Source organism: Pygoscelis adeliae, unplaced genomic scaffold (assembly GCF_000699105.1).
Source record: "Pygoscelis adeliae isolate BGI_AS28 unplaced genomic scaffold, ASM69910v1 Scaffold27, whole genome shotgun sequence".
Lineage (NCBI taxonomy): Eukaryota > Metazoa > Chordata > Aves > Sphenisciformes > Spheniscidae > Pygoscelis > Pygoscelis adeliae.
Genome location: NW_008825410.1, coordinates 6,335,869 through 6,359,129, shown reverse-complemented (window position 1 = coordinate 6,359,129; position 23,261 = coordinate 6,335,869). Strand labels below are relative to the sequence as shown.

Here is a 23,261-nt window from a genome sequence, read left to right as displayed (position 1 = left end):
ATCCAAACCTGAGACAATGCAGGGATGTATCCCATGACATAGCCTGAGTGCAATGGGTGTGCCTGCTGATGAAATGCTTGGTTATATGAGGGGGCATGCTCTATCCTATCTTACTTATCACCTTCCTTCACCCCTGCATTTTCAAGATGAAGCCATAGTGATAGTATCCGTAAACCTGAGTTTGTCCATCGGAAACAAAGGCAGTCCACAAATTAATTTCAAAAGAATTTAGATCAATGAGATTAAGAATGTTTCCACATGATAATCCTTTATTTTTTAATGTTGTTATTCAGAAAAAGCAAATGGTATAATCTTAACGGTAAATCTTACAAAACGGCTTGTGATAAGATGTTTATCTGCTTTCTTTGTCTTGAGCAAACAGATCTGAACGGAGCTGAAGCTAGATTTTTTTTCTAAATGTAGTCAACTCTGATTTTCTTTTTTTCCATGCTGCCAGTTCCTTGCTCTTTCCTGCAGTTACTATTAAGAATTTAAATAAATTTAAAGGGACAATTTAATTAGCTTGGGCTTAAAATATACTTAAACTGTAACAACCTGGTTAAGAATATTTTTTTGTTTCTCTTAACGACACCCTAAGTCCACCAAGCATAAAGTCTTGCTATTGTCTTCACTGGGGCCTGGATTTCGCCACATATAGCTATTTAGTAGCACTGTGCCCAGATGGCTCCATCCATTCTTGTGAGACAATTATTCTAGAAGATTTGGCTTGGCAATTTCAAAGGAAGGGTTTTGCTGCAAAACCTGTTTATGCAAGTACAATCTAGGAGTCCAAGTTTAGGGCTGAGGATTTTGTTCTTTTTTTTTATTATTTACTTCTGTGATTCAGTGTACCTCTGTGTAACCTAAGAGTGGTAAAAATGTTTTTACTTATGCTTAATTCAACTTTTTAAGCTGTTTTAACCCATACTTAATGTAACTTTTAAAAAGTGCTTTGAAAAGCTTGTCAAGTGTTGCTATTAGCAGTTACCACAAACAAGGAAAAGTAGATGTCTTATAATAACCTTCTAAATCCATAGTAGGCCCCTGAGTTGATGGTTTAGCTTCTTAAATGGCTAAGCATGCAGAATCTTTTACAGAACTTAATAGCAGCTGCTGAGAGCTCAACACTTATGTTTTCTATTTTTTTTTTTTCATTTTTGGACCACTTTGAACTCTCCTATACTTCTATTTATTTATGGTCAAGTAGCATTTCTGATACATCTAGCAACAGAGCTCCTGAACAAAATGAACTTTGCATATTCCAGACTCACTGACTGGGTACTAAGATCAGAAGGTGGGTAGGGAAGTATAAACCATAAAGATGTTTTCAGGTACAGTAGGCAGGTATCAGAGAGCATTTGGTCAAAACAGAGTGGTCTGTGTCTATTTCATCTTTTCTGGAGGTACATCTTCACTGAGGTGTGAGTGACTAAGGTGTCTAATCTGGCTACCGTACATGAATTATCCCATTGTCCTGGTTTTGGCTGGGATAGAGTTAATTTCCTTCCTAGTAGCTGGTACAATGCTGTGTTTTGGATTTAGGATGAGAACAAAGTTGATAACGCACCGATGTTTTAGTTGTTGCTAGGTAGTGCTTACACTAGCCAAGGACTTTCTAGTTTTCCATGCTCTACCGACTGAGAAGGCTGGAGGTGCACAAGAAGCTGGGAGGGGGCACAGCCAAACTGGCCAAAGGGACATTCCATACCATGTGACGTCATGCTCAGTACATAAACTGGGGGAAGCTGGCCGGGGGGGCCGCTGCTCGGGGTCTGGCTGGGCATCGGTCAGCGGGTGGTGAGCAATTGTACTGTGCATCACTTGCTTTGTGTATTATTATTACTAGATTATTATTATCATAATTTTATTTCAATTATTAAACTGTTTTTATCTCAACCCACGAGTTTTTCTCACTTGTGCTCTTCCAATTCTCTCCCCCATCCCACCGGGTGGAGGGGAGTGAGCGAGCGGCTGCGTGGTGCTTAGTGGCCGACTGAGGTTAAACCATGACACCCATCTACCCCTAAATGAGTCTTGCAATGTATCAAGATCTGCATAAAGAAGCAATGTAAACAAGGCCCCAGTGAACTCTGCCCTCACAGCTAGATTGCCACTCTCAGAGCTCTTTTGGGTAGTTCAGACTGTGCTGAGCAATTAAGTCATAAATTAATGTGACGGTACAGATCTAATAATCACAGTAACAATTTCTTTTATACCTCTCAGAGAATTATCAAAATAAGTTTATTTTTCAACCTTGTTTTTAAATTTAGAAGAGACTACTTAACAGCTCTAAAATTAAATGGCATTTAAATCTAAAATGAAATGTAAAAAGTCCTTTAGGCATTTAAAGATAGTTTACATCAAATGTGTGTTGCAAAAGGCAACTGGAGACGGTTAAATAGCTTACCTGTCACTTGGAGCTCAGTGGTAGTGTTTAGAGAACTGAAAATATATTTTATAAAGAATTCTGGGGAGGGCAAACTTGCTTTCCCCATACAGACTCCTTGGAGAGCTAGAGTAATGATTAAAGCAGCCAGGCGTGGAAGAGTGTTTTCATCAGCACCATCTCTGTCCATTATTTCAGCATTTTTCTGCAGAGTACTCACATCAACACACTGAAATCAGGAGAAAACAGCATGAAGACAGCCCTGGTCACCTCCATTTAAATAATCAGAGTGACAGGAGGAGAAACTGGAGAGAACACTGTCACAGACACCCAGGGTAGAAAAAATACTAAGATTAAAGCTATAATTGACAGCAGGACAGCAAATGTGAGAGAGAGGACATTTTCAGGAGAACAGCTATAGAATAAAAAAGCGTGACATTTTATTCAGTGTCTGATGGGGAAGAAGTATAGTCCTTCATTCAGGTTATTTTTGCTTAGTGTTATTTTCATGCTGTTTCTATTATTCCTGTCTCCTCCTCAATTGCACCTACATCTACTTCCATAAAGTGGCAGAAAAGGGAGGAATTTTTGTTAAGGCACAAGAAATTGACTCAAATAATACAGACTTTAACTCTTTATCTCAAACTTCAGAAAGAGTTCTCTCAATGTTTTTAGTTCCCTATCTATTATGCTTAATCAATAATTTGTTATGGGGCAGTTATCTGGGGACAATATGGAAAGATATAATTCTGCAGATAAAGGGTGACTTCCTTGCTGGGTGACAAAGCAGGAGCAGTAGATAGTCGTGTACACCCATGTGTGTGGATGTGTGCAGGTCTGAAGTGAGGGAGCAGGGTACAGCTCTCTCGGTTACCTGGAAACTTATCCCTGTTTTCTTCCATTTCTGCCTTTCTTGGTTATTTTCACTGCAAACAGTTGGGGTTTGAGAGAAACAAAAAAAATTGGCGAAAATTATTTAAGTTCATTTGTCTCTAGCCCATATTAACTAAATTGAAAAGTCAACTAGATGAGCCAGTACAGTAATATTTTATTTTACACATACTCATCACTCTATGTATATGCCTTAAACACTGCAGAGAGGAGGCTGGCATTTCTTTGCCCGTCCATCCATTACACATTTATATTTCCACACCCCAAAATTTCATCTCTCATTTAAAATAATATATTAGATACTGTGACTGAGAAGAGGATATTTAAACATATAAAAAGCCACTAAAAATGCTATTCTTCTATTACTACCCTGCATCATTGACCCTTTTCCATTACACAAGTGTTGTGATTCTAAGCATTAGATAGTCTATAATGTTTTGAGTACTTTTCATAAAAAAACCCTGTTTTCCCTTGTGTCAGTGAGTGGTGAAGTCTCAGTTACTGAACAGGCTTGATGACTGATTATGCTGCCAGCATAAACAAACAGACCAGACAGTAAAGCACTTTATGGATTGTTATTCTATCTTGACATGCCAAATACCCACCGATGCCTCTTTACAGTTGCCCAGATACCATTGGAGTTCTTGGAAATCGGCACGTTCACCAAGACTCAGAACCAAAAGTGCTGGTCAATGAATAATTTATGATGGGAAACGATTACACAAAGAACACAGAAAGAGGAACTGGAGGCCCTCAGCATTCTGCTGCACAGCAAGGACTCCTAGCCATCTTCTGTTTGCATACAAAACTCTACTACAGTATGGTGTAAATTAAAATCTAATGAAATGAAAAAGAAAAGGGCAAATTCAAGCTTTGCAATAAAGCAAATTTAACTGTATATTATGAACAGATCTAGGGGCTTCTCACAGCAGGTCAACCTGTACTTTAGGAGTTATCTAATCTGGCAAAAACTTATTTTATTGCCCATTACAAGGAAAGCAGTTTTTCTTTAGATTGTGAACTCTAGCATATTATTCTATTATTTTATAGACCTTACTTGATATAAGGAATAATAAACAGTGGTGAGAAAACTTGCTGCATGTTTTCTGACTTGAAAAGCATGTTTTTAGCTGAATATACTTAACATGCTTTTTTTTTTTTTTAACTTTAAATTTAAGCTTATCTGTATCACTCTTTCTACAAGGCATATTTGTGCTGGTAGATAATTAGTCACAAATGTATGTGTCCCGACTGAAGGAAACCATCATATCTTTGGACAGATTCCTTATTCCACCCTGCTTTGGATGGACATGGGAGTGCAGGGCCTGGCAAGGATCTCATCACAGCAAAATGATTCATCATTTCTGCTATACAGCCAGATCAGTTTTGGAGCTGTTCTGCTTTATACCATTGAAATACAATCACTGCTAGTATATCTATACTAATAAATACAAGAGATGAGAAAGTATTTTCTGTCCTTGAAGCCAAGTGCAAGATTTTACATCTACACAGCTATGCTCTTTTCCATCTGCCCTAAGCAGGGCAACTGCATCTAAATTACCTATTGGAAATGGTCCCTAATGTGCAATATCTCCCCAACCATGTCTCAGTGGACTCTATGGAAGTGCTAGGTAGCACATGCCAAAAACAAGTCAAGGAGAACACTAGTATTAAACAGCATGTACAACAAAAGACCAATGTTCAGCCTGTGCTCTCACACTGTTATTTACCAGTTTTCTGGAGGACCATGATACTGACACAATGTCTGAACTAGCTTTAAAGGCATTATATCAGTAAAAAATATGAATTTATTTTTACTTATGTTTTCTTTACCTGGGTTTCAGCAGTTTTAAAATGTTGCCTTACTGCAGCCAAAATATCTTCAGTTTCATTCCGTGAAAAATAATAACAGTCTTCATCATGTCTTAAACTAAGCATACTCTGTAGGTAAAATTTATAATCCTTATTATTCAAGCTGAGTTCTGAAGAACACACATCTCTGTGATGAAGAATGTAGTAGAGAAGAATAAGAGAAATTCTCTCAAATACTTCTTCACTGAGATGGTCTTCTAAATCTCCACCAGCTACTAGTAACAAAGCATCTGGTTCAAGGCACTGTGAAAAAAATAAAAATAAATGGAAATTCAACTCAAGTAACACATTGCCAGTCATCTGCAAATACAATTAGAGAGGAGAACAGGAGAATTCAACTCATATTTAAGGGATCGAACCTAAGCCTACACAGATGCAGGCTGACAGAATGGCAGGAGGAGGGTGCAGGTAATTCATTGCAGTTCTATGGCTGCAAGATCACACCGTGGTTTTTTCCAGAGCCCCTTCTGGTTTTAAGAAACATCAAGTATCCAAGGGACTTAAGATATACTATAGAACAGGACTAACTCTGATCAATCATTGTAGAGAATTGAAAGTCAATTCTTCAATCAACAGATTATATTTCTGGTTATAAATATATTAGATAAGGGCTAGGGCTATTCATATTTTCACCTGTGCATTCTATATGTGTTTGTATTGTAAGACAAAGACCGTATCTGGACTGTAGTTAATTCAGGGTATGTAAACAGAAGTTATATCATATTCAATGCACTGTTAAGAGACTTAACTGGCCCTGCAACCATACAGCTATTTTTATTTTTTCTCAATGAATTCTGTTAACTGGAACAATTCAGTGCAGAGAGCCAGCATAAGGTCTCAAGACCATTTAGTTCTCCACATGCATTTCAAGAGGGACTGAAATTATATACTCACCCTGTGCAGGCTTTCTATCTGATAACAGATTTTTTAATACATACATACATGCATACATATATATAAACCCCTCCATTTTTCTTGATACAAAGACACTTTCCAGAAACTTTTGCCAGATCAAGCAGAAGTTAGTCTTTAAAATTAGACCAGAAGACTAATAGAGCTCTATGTCAGGGAATGGGAAATAAGATACTGAATTCCAGAATAAAGAATCTTTCTTGAAGAGATCCTGTAACTATTGTCATTCATTGTGTAGCTGGTTTTTTCCAACTGGCTCCTTTCCAAGCATGTTATAGGTGTGTCAGCTAATCTCAACTATTATGGTGGAGCAGCCAGACTGTACATTTCAGAGAAGAAACTGCAACACATGAAGGTACCATGGGAGGATCAAAACTGCACTCTAATAACTTCATGAATCCAGACAGAACCTAGTTTGTCAGACTAAATTGTTTGTGGCTACAAGCATGATGTGTTGGTTGGTGTGGATCACCTTGTATGTTAGTTCCTTTTCCTACACAGAAGCTGAGTTAGAATCAAACACACATTGTTGTGTTCAGAAGCCAGTATTCCTTCAAGAAATTGAGAGAGCTGCTACTTTTTAATAGAAATAATTCTAATGAAAATTCTCACAAATACTCAATCTAAAATAAAGAGAACTGTGGATGGTAATTGCCAAAATAAATATTTATACTCATAAATAAACTAGATGACAGTATGATCCACTATGCTCTGCTTACATTGTCTATCAAGATCTATAATTCTAACTTTTTCTAATGCATGTCTCTGAGCATTAGTATTTGGGCTAGGAGGAATATAGATATTCTGTTTTCTGTCCCAAAAGACCGCAAGTTAGTCAACCAGCCTTTTCAAACACTCAATAGTAATACAATAAACATACTGCATGTAGTGGAAGATTTTCAAAGACTTCTATAACATTTCAAAACCCAGTGAGGATAAATTGTAATCAGTGAGGCTGTTGTTTGCTCTTGCAAGGAAGATGACTGAAAAGGAAATTGCTAAGTGGAAGGATGCAGGTGCATTGTAAAAGATGCAGCTACTCCATAGTATATGGGTGGCGCCTAGACAGTGACCTTTGAGGAGATACCAAGAGGATATAAACTGGTTCATCACTGGGTTTTTTGCTGTTACTAATATTTTACAGGCATAACCATCTGTATGGCCTTCCTTTAGAAATGCTTATTTGCTATAAAAAAGAGGCCAAGTTTGAACCTGGGCACTGAACTCTGAGTTTCTTTTGTTTAAGAGACAAGAAATTAAAAAAATTCTCTTACCACTGCAAGAAATATATGACTTTTGCATGCTTAGAAGATAAAGAAGTGTCAGATGCCATTCAATAGCTGCCAGCCCCTGCCCAAAGAGTCTTGGGGCCAATACGTAACAACAAACCAAAAAAGGGTCTAAAAAAGTGTTAAACTTCACTGCTTTTAAATATCCACTGGAGACATCATTAAAAATAAAAAAAAAATCTGAAAACAAAGTCATGTGGTATGACTGGAATCCTGGATTTAGAAGGGAAAGTTGAGTCTGAAATCAATTAGTTATTCCCAACAAGTATGGGAAAGAAAATGCCAAGCTAAGGTGGGGCATTCTGTTTCAAATTTTGATGATCTTGAAGGATAGTGCTTCTTGCACAGTTTTTGCTACCTTGGTTTACCAAATCTTGTTAAATCATCTTGGAAGATTTCAGCACAGTGCCATGTGGGCTGCAGGTGATGATCTCTCTCTCATGGATTTTCTATAGGGAACTGTGTTCACGTGCCACTGGCAGTACAGGATGTGTGCAGTGTTACACAAAGTGTGACACAACCAACACTGAGAATTACTGGAAATGGTGAAAGTCCTCAAATTCTTCCCACAGAAAATTTCCAAGATGAAGCCTAAACAGAGTGGAAGTCCTGACCAAAGTAAGCCCTAGCTAAGTTTCACTTAGATTTCTTCCACCCAAGGACACAGTGGGCATGCTCTCCACAAATACATCACAAATACAAGAAAAAATATGGCAATCCAGAGAAGCAAAACAAAGAGGGAGAACAAGAAGGCCTAGACCCCTGTTTTGTGAAGTTTAGGAGGGCTCTATACCCATTACTGTTTAATACATTCTGAGCTTTTGATCTGGGTCCATATCTGGTACATATCCATTGCCCATATGTGCAAAGAGAAAAACTGCACAATCTTCTTCATAAAAATTACCTATTTAGGGAATAACAGGCACCTACATTATTTATGTATGAAATTTCACATTGTGGCTCATATGAAAAATGGGAGCATTTGCAGAATGGGCCAATTAAGTGAGTAGTTGTCTACTGCATGGGAGAGAAAGATCTCCATTTCATTGGCTTGGCAGATTGCCAAGAATAGTATATTCTGAAAGCATTCACCTTTACGATCATCTTTGTAATTCTGATATAAAGTGACACTCTGTTGTATGGAGGTCACCGAACAATGCCAGAGCTAGAGTAACGTTAATCAAAACCAAGACTGACCCAAGCCCTTTGTAGTCCCTTTCAGCTAAGTTGCTCGCTTACCACTGTCTCCATCCTACCAGAACCTACGATCTTACTACACTCGTTCCTTTGTCAAATTGGGAATAATTTCTGAAAATATTCTCCACTCAACTAGACAACCAAACCTTCTGTGAAGCTGTACCCTGGACTATTTCCAGTTTCAATTTGGATTTGTAGATTCATTGTTCTGCCTTTGATTTTCCTTGACCTGAACTGCTTACCAAAACCCTCCCCTAAATCTTGAATATTTCAGTGAAGTGGCACATAAATCTGAGACAATCCTGTCTGGGTTTTATTTTTATGAACTAAAATCCAGAACAAAAAAAAAATGGCAGAACTGGTCCCCAATTTTTACCTGTCTTTCCACAGTGGAAATCCCGTGTCCCAAATTCAAGCTCATGCTTTTATAGTTAGATCAGGGTAAAGTAGAAAAACCTTTGTTGGAAAATAAATACTTGACGGCTTTTAAAGGAAAATTAGTGTATGCGACTGAAGCATGGAGTTTTTAAGGAATGCCTTTCATGTTTGGAATATCTCTTCATGAGCTCAAACAATAAATATTAATAATTCAGAATGAAACGATTAAAGCAGGGACAATTTTTTGCTGCAACAACAAGCCCTTTACATGTTTAGGTTTTGTATTCAGGAGACTATCTCTCTAATAAATAATTTTATAACTCACTGACGATCCTGTAAAGATATCCCTCATTAATTGAAGCACTAACCAGATTACAATCCTCTTGCATGCCATAAATCCGCTGTGGGCACTCAGCTCTCTCCAGTAACATTTTGACCAGTTCTCGTGAGTGGTTCACGTGGAGCTCAGTGTTGTCAGCTGCAAGAACGCGTAAAACTTCCATCAGATAGCCTCGGCTGGGAGCATAGCTTCCATCCTGCCCATGCTCTTCCCCAGGCTGTCCTTCAGCAATGAGCACGCTGAATATGAAAGCAGAACATACCACCCCAAGAGCTGGATGCTTGGTCAGAAAACACATCTCCTCTTCCTGCAGTGCGTGATCTGCACTGAATGTTGGATTGTTGTTTGCACTTCACAGCCTGAACTCGAAACCTGAGGAATCTGAATGGTAAAGGGGAAAAAAACCCCAACCCTTTAATTAGTGTGAATGCAATATGTTTGAAAGGATTTATTAATTGGTCGGCTAAGCTGATTTGCAGTGACAAGCTGTTTTTGAACAACAGGGAGCCTGTAAGGGCTTTACAGCCCAGAACAGCAGGAAACTTAAGACAACCATGGCCTTAAAACTTCTGTAGAATTACCAACAAGAGGTTGACTCAAAGTGCCCTTCCCTCCTCATAAAAATAAAGTGTATGGTTTTCATTTCAGTGTTATGTTATTGCATTCACTAATAATCCTCTTCAGTAAGAACAGGAAAATACCATAGCTTTCACTTTCATTCCATTATGAAACAGGTTTTTAGTAGCAAAAATAGTTGTAAATAAAGATTACTAGTCTAATTCTGATATGAATGTGCAGTAATTATGTTACACGGCAATGATATAGAGCAGGTTTTATTTTCAAAACACTTTGCCAACATTACCAAACTCCAGCTATACAACACAAAACAAGAATGAACAGGATGTACTTAAACATTAGTGATACTTTAGGATCATTCGAAAGAGTTACAAAACTAAGGTCATAATTTCATTCCTAGAACTCAGTGAATAAACAAGACAAACACCAGAAGCAACAAGTTTAACTTGTTAACTCTAGATGCAAAAGACATTTTGTACTGTAAATCTGCCTTGTCACTATCCTTCCTAATATACCATCGCCTCTGCTTTAACAATATCTCAATATCAAAGCACAAGAAACACAAAAGAGTTTCACTTCTGTTTTCCACAAAGAGTTTTTCATTTTATTGATGGGCAGATGCTGGCAGTAACATACATTTTCAGATCATAATGCACGTGTTAAACAGCCATACGTAAGTTCAGCTTCTTTTAACTGCAATATGATATGTGTGTGTCTTATTTTAAAGGAAAGTCTGCTAACAAAGTACTAAAAATGAAAAAAGAACTGCTGAATTCAAATTGGCATTCACTCAGATAAAGGTTAATATGTTTTTAGATGTTAGGAAATCTTTTGGTGTTTAGATATATTTTACTGTTAGCAGTTAGGAATATGTATCATTGTTACAAGGATGCACTTATTTCTAAACATTATTTTCTTACCTTCCGAAGGGAAAAAGAATGTTTGTGTATCTAGCTTTGTGGCCTTCTGAATCCTCAGAAGTATTTAGCTGCTGGAAGTCCAATGTTTTTAAAATTCCTTGATGGTGCTCTGGAAGCTGGAGAGGATTAGTTTATTGCTGCCTTGCAAAGTTTTCAGTTGCTATGGAGAGAGCTGCTCTTAAGGTAACAATGGAGGTGGATAGGAATTAGTACACGTTCTTCTTGGCAAGTTCTAAGCATCACGTTATTGAATGTATTTCACATATTTTAGTAGTTTTATGTAAACAGTCTCCACTTTAGCAGTGCAAGATGTATAAAATCTACTAAAGAATGTATTTCGTTACAATGGACAATACATGCAAGCACTCTAACTGTTCTCTATATTACTACATTTTCTGAGCAATTTTACAGCAAACCTGAATTTCTTTTTTTCATTGAAACATTACTTCTTTTTGCAAATATGAGAACAGAATAGAAATAAAAATCTTTTCAAGCACCTCCATAGAAAAATGGTATTTTTCTTTGGGAAACACTGTCCATAGAGAACAGGCTCTTTCATCCCCACTTACTCTGTGCCACATTTGCATCAATTAAAAAAGCTGGGATAGCGCAGACTGCGGTGAAAAAAATTTCTTCCACTCAGATTCTCCAGAGGGATGTTGTCACAAAGTCAACATTTACGTCACCATGCCATTACAATATTATTGCACTGGAAGTTAGTGAAAAGAGTCATGACTGACAGATTTCCACAGCGACAGGTGCACCAGTCATATCATTCTCTCACCTCCCAAACCTTCAGCGTGGTAATGAGGAATTAGCATCTCAGTTGGCTCAACAAATCCTGTGAAGCAGTAAGCCTGTAGTAATAGAAATGTCATAATTCTCTTTAAAGCTAGATTGACAAAATCCTGGGTTCTAAAATGCCGGTAATGTTTCCTACAAGGTGGTGAGCTCAAAGGGAACAGCCTTGCTTTAGTAAGGCTGAGAACTGGCAACTGATACTGAATATAAAAAAAATGTAAACTGACTACACCAACTTAAGTGAAGTGCAAAATGTAAACAAATATTCTCAAAAATACAAAGTACAAGTACATGGAAGTATGTACAAACTCTTGTGTGATCAAGGCTGAGCATTTTAAAAATCAGTCCTATCATTAGATACTCAAGTACAAAAAAACCCCCTCAGATTTGTACCAAAATACCTTTTATTTTACTTCATAAGTTACAAAAGATATTTATCAAACTAACATTGCCAAATATGCAACTTTAAGCAAACAAGAATTACAAGAATTTTCATCTCAAAAATTTATTTTTATATGTATGACCAAAAAGCAGAAACACATGATAATACACATCTCCTCTAGCTTTTATATAATTTGCTCTGTGAAACAAAGCTAACTACGTCCAGATTTGTTCCACTAATAAAAATAATTCCTCAGATAATGAGGGAATAGCTTCCAGCACTTAATTCTGGGGATTGCTCAATCTCCAAACAAACACAGAATAGGTTTATCTGTATATAATTTGGTGTTTTGTATATAATTACAAATTGAAACTAAGAATTCATTCTATCCAATTAATGTGTACAAACACAGGGTGAATTGTTTCAAATTGTTGAGAGAAGCTAACATTTAAAAACACATTTGATGATTTATAACTATTGAAAGCTGCTGAGAGAAGATTTACATAATACTGGCTATATCTTACATTAACGTTTCTATTACAGAGCGATGGCAACAAAAGGAAACATTCAGTGTATTAACAAGCAACAGATAATAATTGGTACAAGGTACTACGGCTGATTTCAAAGGAGAATTCACTTCCCTTCTTAAGACTAAGTGTTGCAAACCTCCTCTGGCTTGTAAATGAGTTTCTCGGTGGCAAAATCACTGATGGGGACTCAAGCCCCAGCCTCTGCTTTTACCCCTGACACTGGAGCACTACCTGTGCTTTCAGTCATGCTGCTGTCATCAAAGAATTTTTCTGTCTACACAGCACTTGGGTTACTACTTTTGAAGTAATTGCTAGCATCAATTGCTAAATCCTTTTGTCAAACCCTTTCGTAGTAGCATCATTCCCCTACTACCTACCCATCCTGATGCTGTGCCAACCGATAAAATGGGACAGTGATAATAAGAGAGCTGTGCAGTTAGATGCCTATTAGAAGTTTGCTGAGATACACAGACAGAAAGAAATCACTGGTACAGTTTAATGTCCTAAAACCTCTCGAAGCACCTATCACTATTATTGTTCTCTCATGTGTTACAAGTCTCTGCCAATTTGGCGCAAATTTGATTGTATGTCTTTTGATAAAGGGGAAAAAATGCCCATGCACAATGGTCGTAATCCAGTGACTCCCTGCTTACTGTAGAATGAAAATATGCATGGAAGAAAGAGCCCTCAGAGGAATTGGAGAACTGTGGTAACTCAAATTGAAGTAACTTACCATTCTAACATGACGACAGACTGTATATAGCAAAACCAGAGGCATGATAAACTTCCTGATTAAATAAGCAAATGAAATTTTTTTTTTATTCCATTCTACACTTAGTTAAGGACCTTGGCATGATCAAGCAAGGATCTGAGCTCAAGAATTTTTCGAGCTAATCAATCATTTTTAATCAGTTTGAACAGTTACCATGGAGGGATACTTGCAAGAGAGTAACTGATTGCTGACAGGCATAGGTACATGTCCCAGGAAAATAAGTAGAAATAAGATGAAAAGAACAGCGATAGAATTGGGAACTTCTCAAAACTCTTATTTTCATTTCATGATTGGATTCATGATCTCAGACAACTGCATATCAAATTTTCTCAAATTTCAAATGCAATCTTTTATGACCTAGAAAGTTCATATAGTAATAACCTAACTTCCATTCTTAGTGAATAGGAGTGAAGAGTGTTCTGTGTCTGGCATAACCAGACACGGAACATGATAAGCACGTGCAGCAAGCCCTCTTTGGTTTCAGGATTTTTATTTATTTACTTGGTTTTAATTTTAAGTGAACCAGTAAGACTTACTGCAGCTTATCTTGTTGTTTCTCCCACCTAAGCACCTGCTGCGAGAACAAAAGCAAGTTGCCCATTCACAAATGCCATGAATAACTGCACTCTGCAATTTACTGGTTTTCAAAGCATCGGTGAATAAATTATGTAGGAATAGGAAAATTCTTTAGAGAACTCACTCTGAGATGACAAGGACATTCCTATGAGCTCTACCAACCTGACAAATGGCTTAATTTTATTTGTACAGCAGAATGAGAGAGGATGTAGGCATCATTTTAGCAAGCACCCTGGTGAACTTCACAGCTTACTGAGAAATGCAGCTATATAACTTTTATTCCTTAAATACTGTATAACTTGTTCGATGAACTAAGCAAATGTCGTTTTTGCCCTTTTACTAATCGCAGCAATTATGCCAAATAGAAGAGAATCCTGCGGTACTGCAGATTTCCTCCATGTTATTAATGTGATGTGTGCACATTGCTATAATTACAGCCATAGGCACCATATTGACATATGAAAGAACTACATTTTGCATGTCATTTGTGTAGAATTTCAATATAGAAAGCATCTTTGACAATGAATTAATGCCAGAGTGCTGTAATAAAAAATGTCAGTGCTTGAAAATTACCACAGTCTATTCAGCTTCATTGGCCTCATATGTCAATCCTAACAATATCACATATATTAAGATTGCTAATGAATTAAAATAAATGAATGCTATTGAAACTATCTGAGTTACAAATATTAATGCAGAGATATATATTAATATATGTCTCTGTAACAAGCCTTGTATTAGTTCAGGATTGCAAAATTCACCTCTTAGTCAGCAGAAAATTTCCTAAGAAGACCTGGAAATCCAGTTATATTAAAATAGAACAGAAAGAACTCATGGATTGCTTGCACTCTAGGCCGGCAAAGCCTCTTATGTTTTGAGAAATGTACCTTCAGAAGTGCCTTCTCACATATTACAGAATTAATCTGTGACATTTATTGTCCTAAGACATTCCTGCCGTGAAAGCTTATAAGGGTTAACAAAAAGAAAGTGTTCATTTATATGGAAAGTGTGATTTAAAACTTCATTAATTGCTCCCATCTTACTACAGACTTCTCCCTCACACAACCTCTCCATTGCTGACTATCTGGCTGTGTTTCCAAAAAAAAATTGGAATGTAGGGGCAACCATCCGGACTATTGAACAGTAACATTAATTATAATCAAGAACTTAGCCACAGTAGGAGATATGAGTATCTTGGGCAAAGAGGGGGCTTCAGAAGGATGTATACGATATTGCTCATTTTTAAGTTAAAAAACATATGGGGAAAAAATGCTCTTGTGTTCATCCATAGGAACTTTAGCAGCCTAACTTTGCTGAAGATATCTCAACATTAAAGTATAGCTACTAGGCCATCGAGTCAGCTTCAGCTATCTCACCTGCTTTTACACTAAATAGATGCAGAAATCAGTTACTAAGCTTTTCACTGCCTATTGTTAGGTTATGTCCTCGAGCGCTATCAGAATCTATTATGTATATTATTTGTTTCTGCTCCTTTAGGTTTCCAAAGACACTGGGCTCAAAAAACATGAGCTGATTTTACTAACAATGTCTCATCCAGTCCAAAGTATTTACAGTCCAATTACATATGTTAAACTATGAATTAAATATCCCAAATGAAATATTACATAGCATTACAGCATAGAACATCAAATAATATTTTAATGGAAAAAATGACGGTTTTTAAATTGAAAAAAAACCTTTGGACAGTTATGTTATTCACCTTGTAGGAAACTGACTTAGATATCGTATGTCGCTTCTTCAGCCGTTGACTTCTGACCCCAACATATTGGAATGTTCCTTTCCTGTTGGATAGTCATCATCTTATGCTTGAAAACCACTCAAAAGTCCCTTTATGTAATCTGTCTTATTTCATAAAATATTTATAAATAATTTTTACTATTACAGAAATTAAGATAACAAGTGTTTACTCACATTAATTTTTGTTTTTCAAACTATGACTCAGTGTTCAGTTGCTCTAAAGAAATTCTTCTCACAATAGGGAAGAGTCATTGCAAGCAAACACCATGGTAATTGTTGCCTGAGAGAACACTGATGTTTCTCAAGGCCTTCTTAGTCTACCTAAAAACAAAGAAAAAATATAACTTTCTGGGTCATGAATACAAGCCAGGGTGAGGGGAGGAAAGACAGTTTCTTTCACTCTCTTTGTCTTACATTCAGGAAGTTTGTAGGTGGCACCGACACTAACAATAGCTTACAGAATAGTTGAGTGATTAGACAGGCTTCAAGTAACAGACGTTGAAGCAATAAAGGTGAAAAGAAAAAAGGAAAATCCGAGAATGGAAGGACAATGAAAGAACCAGTATTGACAGAAAACAATTACATTTAACCAATACAAACTTCATTGCATTACAGTGAACTTAGTTCCCATCTTTATTAAAACTACTGACCAACTAGTATCTCCCCCATATATCCCAATATTATATCCACCGTTCGAAGGTTTGGTAACAAGAGCAGTGAGATGGGAGTTTGTTATCATAAGAAATGCTCGTGCTTTATGAAAGAAAGTTTTTTTACTTTTAAAAGTTGTTTATCTATTTGTAACCATAACTAACCTAAATACCAGTATTCACAATAGACGCACATATGTAACCCTCAGATTATAAAATATATGCTTGCTTTTTCCTAGCCTATGAAAATACATACAGAAAATACAAAATCAACTACTATTTTAACTTTGCAAATACAGTTTGAGTTAATATACCATATATTCTTGTAGCATTGTTCTACCCAATTTAGGAACAACTCTTATTTTCTCATCAAGAGGACACACTGTTCATTCTGCTCAGTGTTGGACATAGAATTCTTTCCATCACTAGTTCCTGGAACAGAATTGCTGTATTTTAATAATACTTCAGTGAATTTAGCATCTGTTTGCCATTGGTTCTGTGGTTTGTGTTGTTTAGTTGTGGAAGAAAAAAACTGTGGGTTCAGTGTGTATTATACTAAGAAGCACCAGAATAACTCACCGTACTGAGGTGAGATATTGGTATCTCCATTGGTTTCCTCTCCTGTAAATGAATATTCAAAGCAGTTTATGGAGTGTATAGGAGATCTTCTCATGATGGGCAACAATAGCGCTCATCTATATAAGCAGTTTATTATGTCTGTATGTTCTCTGTACACAAACGTATCTACAAGGAGCATGAAACAAATCCAAAGAATATGAAAGAGCAATAAAAAAACCTAGGTCTAATTCAATATGATTATTCTGTTCCTTATGTCAACACCACAGGTTTTTCTCCACTTACTGAATTCACCTGATGAGTATGTGTGATTATAACCATAATAATTATTCCCAGTGAAGTATCTTTAAAATAATATTAGAATTTTCACATCTTTCCTCAAAATATTTGGCTGCGTGCATGCAAAGATGACATTTGCCTTTTTTGTGATTGCACAGTCTATGTGCCTCACAACTCCTGTGGATGAGTGATGCAGGTAGATCTTAACCCTCCATTATTTCCCATCCTAGAAATTCTTGTTATTGCCCTGTAATATGTGCTTATTACGCACTATTATGTTTCACGTCATGTCTAAAACTCTAAGTCTCTAATTCTTTCTGCATGAAAACCTGAATATCCTCTGTAGCTTCCTGACCCAATGTCATCAGCAAACTTTATGTCAAAAAAAATTTAAGAAAGCATAAGAAAAGTCTAAAGACTTAAATCTTGGAAGATCTCGCTAGCAACCTCATGCCAGGTCAATCAATCCCTTTTCAAAGCAACCTACAACCTTCTAGATTTTTACCCACCCTCAATGTTTCCATCTCCTTCAGTTTAATAAGTAATTTCCCAGTTCGTACCACACCAAACAGTTATACACAATTGTTATAGTGAAGTCCTGACAGATCTGATCTACTGCATCTCCTTTTCCAGAAGATCAGTCATTTAAAAACAAACAAACAAAAAATTTACCTTCCTAGTAGTTTATTAATTAGATCCTCTTTAATAACTTTTGAATGGAAACAGGGGCTTATTTTTAGCTATAAACTTTTTTTTTTCATAAAAATAGAAATTAACAAAATACAGAATAGGTCCTTTTGAGTTGTGTAGATACATTGAATAAATTACAATATTGAAAATATTGAAATAGTGAATGTTGAAAATATTGAACATATTGAAGATAAAACCAATATAGATGTAGATCATAAGAAAAGCTTTAATTTAACATGCAATGATACTGCATCAAAACACTTGGCAGTAGAAACACTTTCTCAGATTTTTTTTATCTCTTTTATTGTACTCAGACTGTTTCTAGGTAAGTAAATATTTGTGTTTGTTCTGGCAAATTCATCTGGAAGTTACTAAAAATATATACATAATCAGCCAAGTCTGAAATTGAAGTTTGCTCCAATCCAAAACAAAGGCATAGAGTAGATAGGCTAATTATAAAAACAGTTTTACTCTTAATTCCCACTAGGACTGCTGTTTCTTAAGAACTAAAAAGCTGTTAATTTAATGTCCTTCAACTTTTGAAGTTAACAGCACCGGCATAACCAGGGCTCCATCCCACTCTCAAACATCTTTTCTGATTTCTACTTGTTTTATCTAAGTTATATACAATGCTCATTGACCATACTTATAAATTATATAGATGGTATCAGTTAATATCAATGCAAACACCATGGAAGACTGTGATTTGGAAAGCAGATTTCAAGCATGCACCTTGGACTCCTCCTTTGTTAATCATCTCAAAATACTTAGCTCATTGCCTGAATACTTTCTGCCTTCTCCAGAAAATGAATGAAGCTACAGTACAGTTTTTTGCATTAAGGTTATTCTTATATCACAAACAATAATGGGGAGCTCACTTCACTTACTAGTGAAGACAAATGTAGGGATCCTAGCCATGATGACAATGAGTAGGAATAAACAAATAAATAGTGGTAAAGCAGATGCATTTTGGAACTAATACAGAATGCTGTGTTTCAGGGCTGAAACTCGTCTCTGTCAGGTACCAGAAGAGAACTTGCTCTAAAGCATCTGATAGTGGGATAGGTATCGCACCAGTGGGCCCTGAATTTCATCAAGCATGGAAAGCCTTATAATACTCAGCTGCAAATTATCAAGCACAAGTCTTTGTAACAGCATCATTCATTGTTATGTTGGTTGGTATTTTAAGCTTTAATCACCAATTTTGAACTGTTACCACCCAGACAATCTACGACTAATCAGTACCTGTAATCTCCCACATACTGTGGCAAGAACCACTTGCCTGAATTTTCTATTTAGTTCTAATTATAACCTCCAATATAGGAAACAGTCTGTATTAAAGTTGTCTTTTCATCAAGACAGCAGTTGAAGATTTAAAGTAAATAACTCTTCCAATTTTTGAACATTTGTGCCCACATACTACTAATTTATCTCAAAGACGATCCATACTGTATAATTTCCACTCTCCACTTACTGAAAACCACTCTTTGAAAACATGTTTTACTGAAAATAATGTCTTTTAGAAAACTGAAGGTAAGATAGAAGTTTCCTTCATATAGTTCCAATAAGAAATTATTTCCTTCTTAGTTTTGCATATATAACTTCTATTCAGTTACATAGAAGGATTTCAACCTGTGTCTTCTAGTTCACAGTTTTTAAGGACAAAAGGGATCATTTAGGATCATTACACAGTTTTGCATTAAAGCAGGACAAAAAACTATACCCAGGAATTTCTGAAATAAGCCCTTTGTGTGTTTCCATTCTAAGATATATTTATGTACAAAATTCAGGCCTTACCAAAAGCTTCATTTGAGGATCTAACTCATCATCAGGAAAGTTGTTTCAGAGCTTTGTCATCCTCACCTCTAACATGTATGTGTCTTACTTCCAGTGTGGATTTATTTAGCTTCAGGTACTATGTTTTTTCACTTTAACTTCAGCATGACTAAACATCCAATACAATAGAAAAACTGTTACAAACATAAGCATATGCTGATCATTATCATTATATGTCAACCTTTCCTTGGATAAAGTAAGGAGATTAATTTTAAATCTCATAATAAGACATATTTCTAAGGTGTTAACTGACTCATAGCTTTTTTCCGAATATTATCACAAGTTTTCCACATGTCTTATTGGAGCTTAGAATTTTTACACATTATTCCAGTGATGGTTTACACTGAGATCATATAAAAAGAAAACAGAATTTCCTACTTAATACATCTCAGCCTTTGTATCTAAAACTGTGTTCACCATCTTACAGTACTATGCCGGGCACTCATTTTCAGCTAATTATCCACCACGTTATCAGGCCAGTGTTCCAGGGCACCGTCCCTCATCTTGTCAGTGTGACTCCAACATCTTTTTTTTGAGTTTGGAAGCCTTCCTTAGATTGCTAAAATTCTCACTGTTCCATGAATGCCTCTTATGGACTACAATGTTTCCACCATTTTTTCTGGTGGAATTTCTACTTTCTCTAAATTTTGGCCTTAGTAGTTTCTTTTTTTTTTTTTAGCGCTGAGAGAAATGTCGAATGGCATTTGATCAAAAACACCCTCCTGAAAGCCTATTCTCCTAATTTAAGGTGACAACTCGCTTTCAAGTCCTTACATATTTATTAACTTGCCATTCATGATTCGTTTAATTGAATCAATGTTGCTTTATGGGATCCCACAAAGTAATCAGGTGAAAGCTTCATGGAAGCCTGGGTTTTTGCACTGTTACCTCTGTCAGACAAGTTTATAGTCTTATGAAAAACCTATCAATCACAGTTGGTTTGTCCAGATCTGTTTCCCATATAATTATATTGATTGGTATTAACTATGCTACTGTCTTTTAACTCTTCACTGACTGTGTTCTACAGCGCCTTTCCCTGCTGTTGGCTAGGGTGAGTGTCTGGTGAAACGGCCTATAGATACCCAGTCATCCTGTTTACCCTTTTTAAAATATTGGAACAATTTAAGCTTTTCTTCCATTCTGTGAAATTTCACCATGCTCCAAGATGTGGGTTTTTTTAAAAACAAACATTAACAGTTCACAATGCTCTGTGACCAATGCTTCTGGCTAAGTATATGTTATCCTGTCTGGCAGATGTATAAACATCTAACTGAAATAATTATTTGGTTATGACAGATTAGAAAGTATCTTTGTATCAGAATAAGGCACTACATGCACTATTTCTTTCCAAAGCTAGAATATTAATATACTTATATGAACTTACACATACATACACTTTTGAACAGTCTTATCTAGACCTTGCACCAGGGCTAGAATTTACTTTGGTTTTGATATACTTTTTGATAGTTATTACCGAGTACTTTGGTTTCATACTGATTACTTTGATTCTGATATACTACAAAATCTTTCTTTGACCTTAAACTTAGTATCTAATAGCCTTTTTTCTTTAAAATTTGTGCTTTTATTTATTCTTTTTTTCATAAATGTTGACTCTGTTTACATACTTGTTCTCATTGCCATTGGCCTTTTTTCCCCCCCTTGTTATTTTATACATTATTTGATGGCATATTTCTATTGCTCTATAGAGAAGTACAACTGGAAGAAGAGGACACATGGTACAAGTTAAATGATGTTCAGAAAATTGATAAAGCAAAATACAGGATTTTTGAAAAAAAAAAATTGTTACGATTTTTATTGTGTCCTCTCTTAAAAATTACTTCTTAAGACAAATTTGCCTTCTTTAATGAATGCAGAATTTGTGCTATTTCTGTTTAATAGGACATTCTTAGTTACCAATAATCATCCTCATTTTATTTTTAAAAACCTCCGCTCATCCAGTTTTGTTCATCATTATTTTCAGCTTTAAGGAAAAAGCCTTTTTAAAGTATTATCCATGTACATTTTGTTTAGGACTATTCATATATACATACACCTATATGAAATCAAGACATGAACAGACGCCTGTAGGCATCAACTTTTAGTTCAGTGACCAATCCACCTCTGTTAGTCACAGTGGCCTTTACTTTAGAATTAGGCTATACAGATTTTGGTGAGTCTGAGGTAATTACAATTTTAGAAAGTTCTGAAATGCTAACTTCAAAGCACTGTGCTAAAGATCATATGCTCAGCTTAAGGCTAACAAAAAGACTAAAAGGATGTAAAAAGAACAAGAGTTAGAAATCCACCCAAGTGTAAGTTATGTCTTAAAAAGCAAGACAGCAATCTTCAGCATAGCAACAATTTGGTACCTATGGTTCCTCTGTAAAGATTTTTCAGGCCTTTCCCTCTGCTGAACAAATTCCTTCAACCATACAGAAAGAACTAGTCTTAGCTTCTCCTTCACTCCTCATGTCTCATCTGTACAGACGAGGACAAGAAAAACATCTGTGAAAACAAAAACAAAAAAAGAGATTGAAATTATTTTTATGAGGCAAATTCCTATTAGCTCCAATACCAGTAAGTATTCAGGTAGTCGTGAATTGCAGTCCATGCTAACTCTTTGCTGAGCAAGTGCTTGTACTTTGATTAGCAGCTGAGCAAGCTCTCACGCGTCCTGGGGATTTATACGGAAGTGCTCAATGTGAGTAGCTTGTGAACACCAGAGGCAGAACTTTTCCTGGAACTGAGGGTCCACTACAAGCAAATTGTCTGCTTGGTATGATACTAACCAAGCCTACTGTAGCTCTGATCTTGCTGCGGTTCTTCCTCCTGTGCTGCCTTCTACGCTCTTGGAAATGGATTTTGAGATATGCAAGAACATTTATCCTACTCCCCCTCTTCTCCACTGCCCTTTTTGAACACACACACACACACACACACACACACACACACACACAGAGGAGTTTGGAAAATCATAAATGTAAAGTGTAATCTTAGTTTTCACAATTTACTTAGATGAACTTAAAGTATTTATTAACAATTAGATACACTTGCTTACACTTAACAACATACAATCTGCAGCACTGTGTAAAGGCTCGAAGTAGCCAAGTAGAACAAGTCAATGGCTGGCACTCATAAGCTTGAAAAAGAAAGCCTAAGTGGATTAGTATGCAGAGCGTTACTGCATTGAGGTATTTTTTTAAATTAATTCTCTGCAAGGAGGTTTGTGGGGTTTTTAACTAGACTTTTATTTCAAAAATTCTTTTTTGCAGAAATACCAAAAAGAACTAAAGAGGAAGCTAAAGCAAGTTTATACAAGAGGAAGAAAACTAAGATTCTTCATAAACCAGTGGCAAAGTGGAAAAAAGGGAAGTGTGAGTCTGTATGTACCTTCAGATAAAAGTCTGGAAAATGGATACATCCAACATACTGGATTTTCTCCCCATCTTCTGAGTGATGACTCTCATTGCATTGTTTCTATGCCTCCTTTTGAGTGACACGGAACTCTTCTACAAAAAACTCTTGTTAATTAAAGGCAATAAACGACACAGGCATATTGACTGTCTGTACACTGTGCTATCTGGGTATGTATTAACTCCAGTTTGCTCTCTTACTGCAGAAAAAAATCTGAGATACACCTGCCAAAGACT

The 23,261-nt window shown here is 36.2% G+C and overlaps 1 protein-coding gene across 1 annotated transcript in view; it reads right to left on the bottom strand.

Annotated features, from left to right (window-relative positions):
* Window positions 1–10,892, bottom strand: part of SLC39A12 (solute carrier family 39 (zinc transporter), member 12) — a 35,616-nt gene extending 24,724 nt beyond the window's left edge. The window contains exons 1-4 of the mRNA XM_009330553.1: window positions 10,762–10,892; window positions 9,294–9,646; window positions 5,111–5,392; window positions 2,408–2,615 (exon numbers count right to left, since the gene is read on the bottom strand). Coding sequence (XP_009328828.1) covers window positions 2,408–2,615; window positions 5,111–5,392; window positions 9,294–9,563 — 760 coding nt within the window. The 5' untranslated portion in view covers window positions 9,564–9,646; window positions 10,762–10,892. The remainder of the gene's footprint in view (window positions 1–2,407; window positions 2,616–5,110; window positions 5,393–9,293; window positions 9,647–10,761) is intronic.
* Between the last annotated feature and the right edge of the window lie 12,369 nt (window positions 10,893–23,261).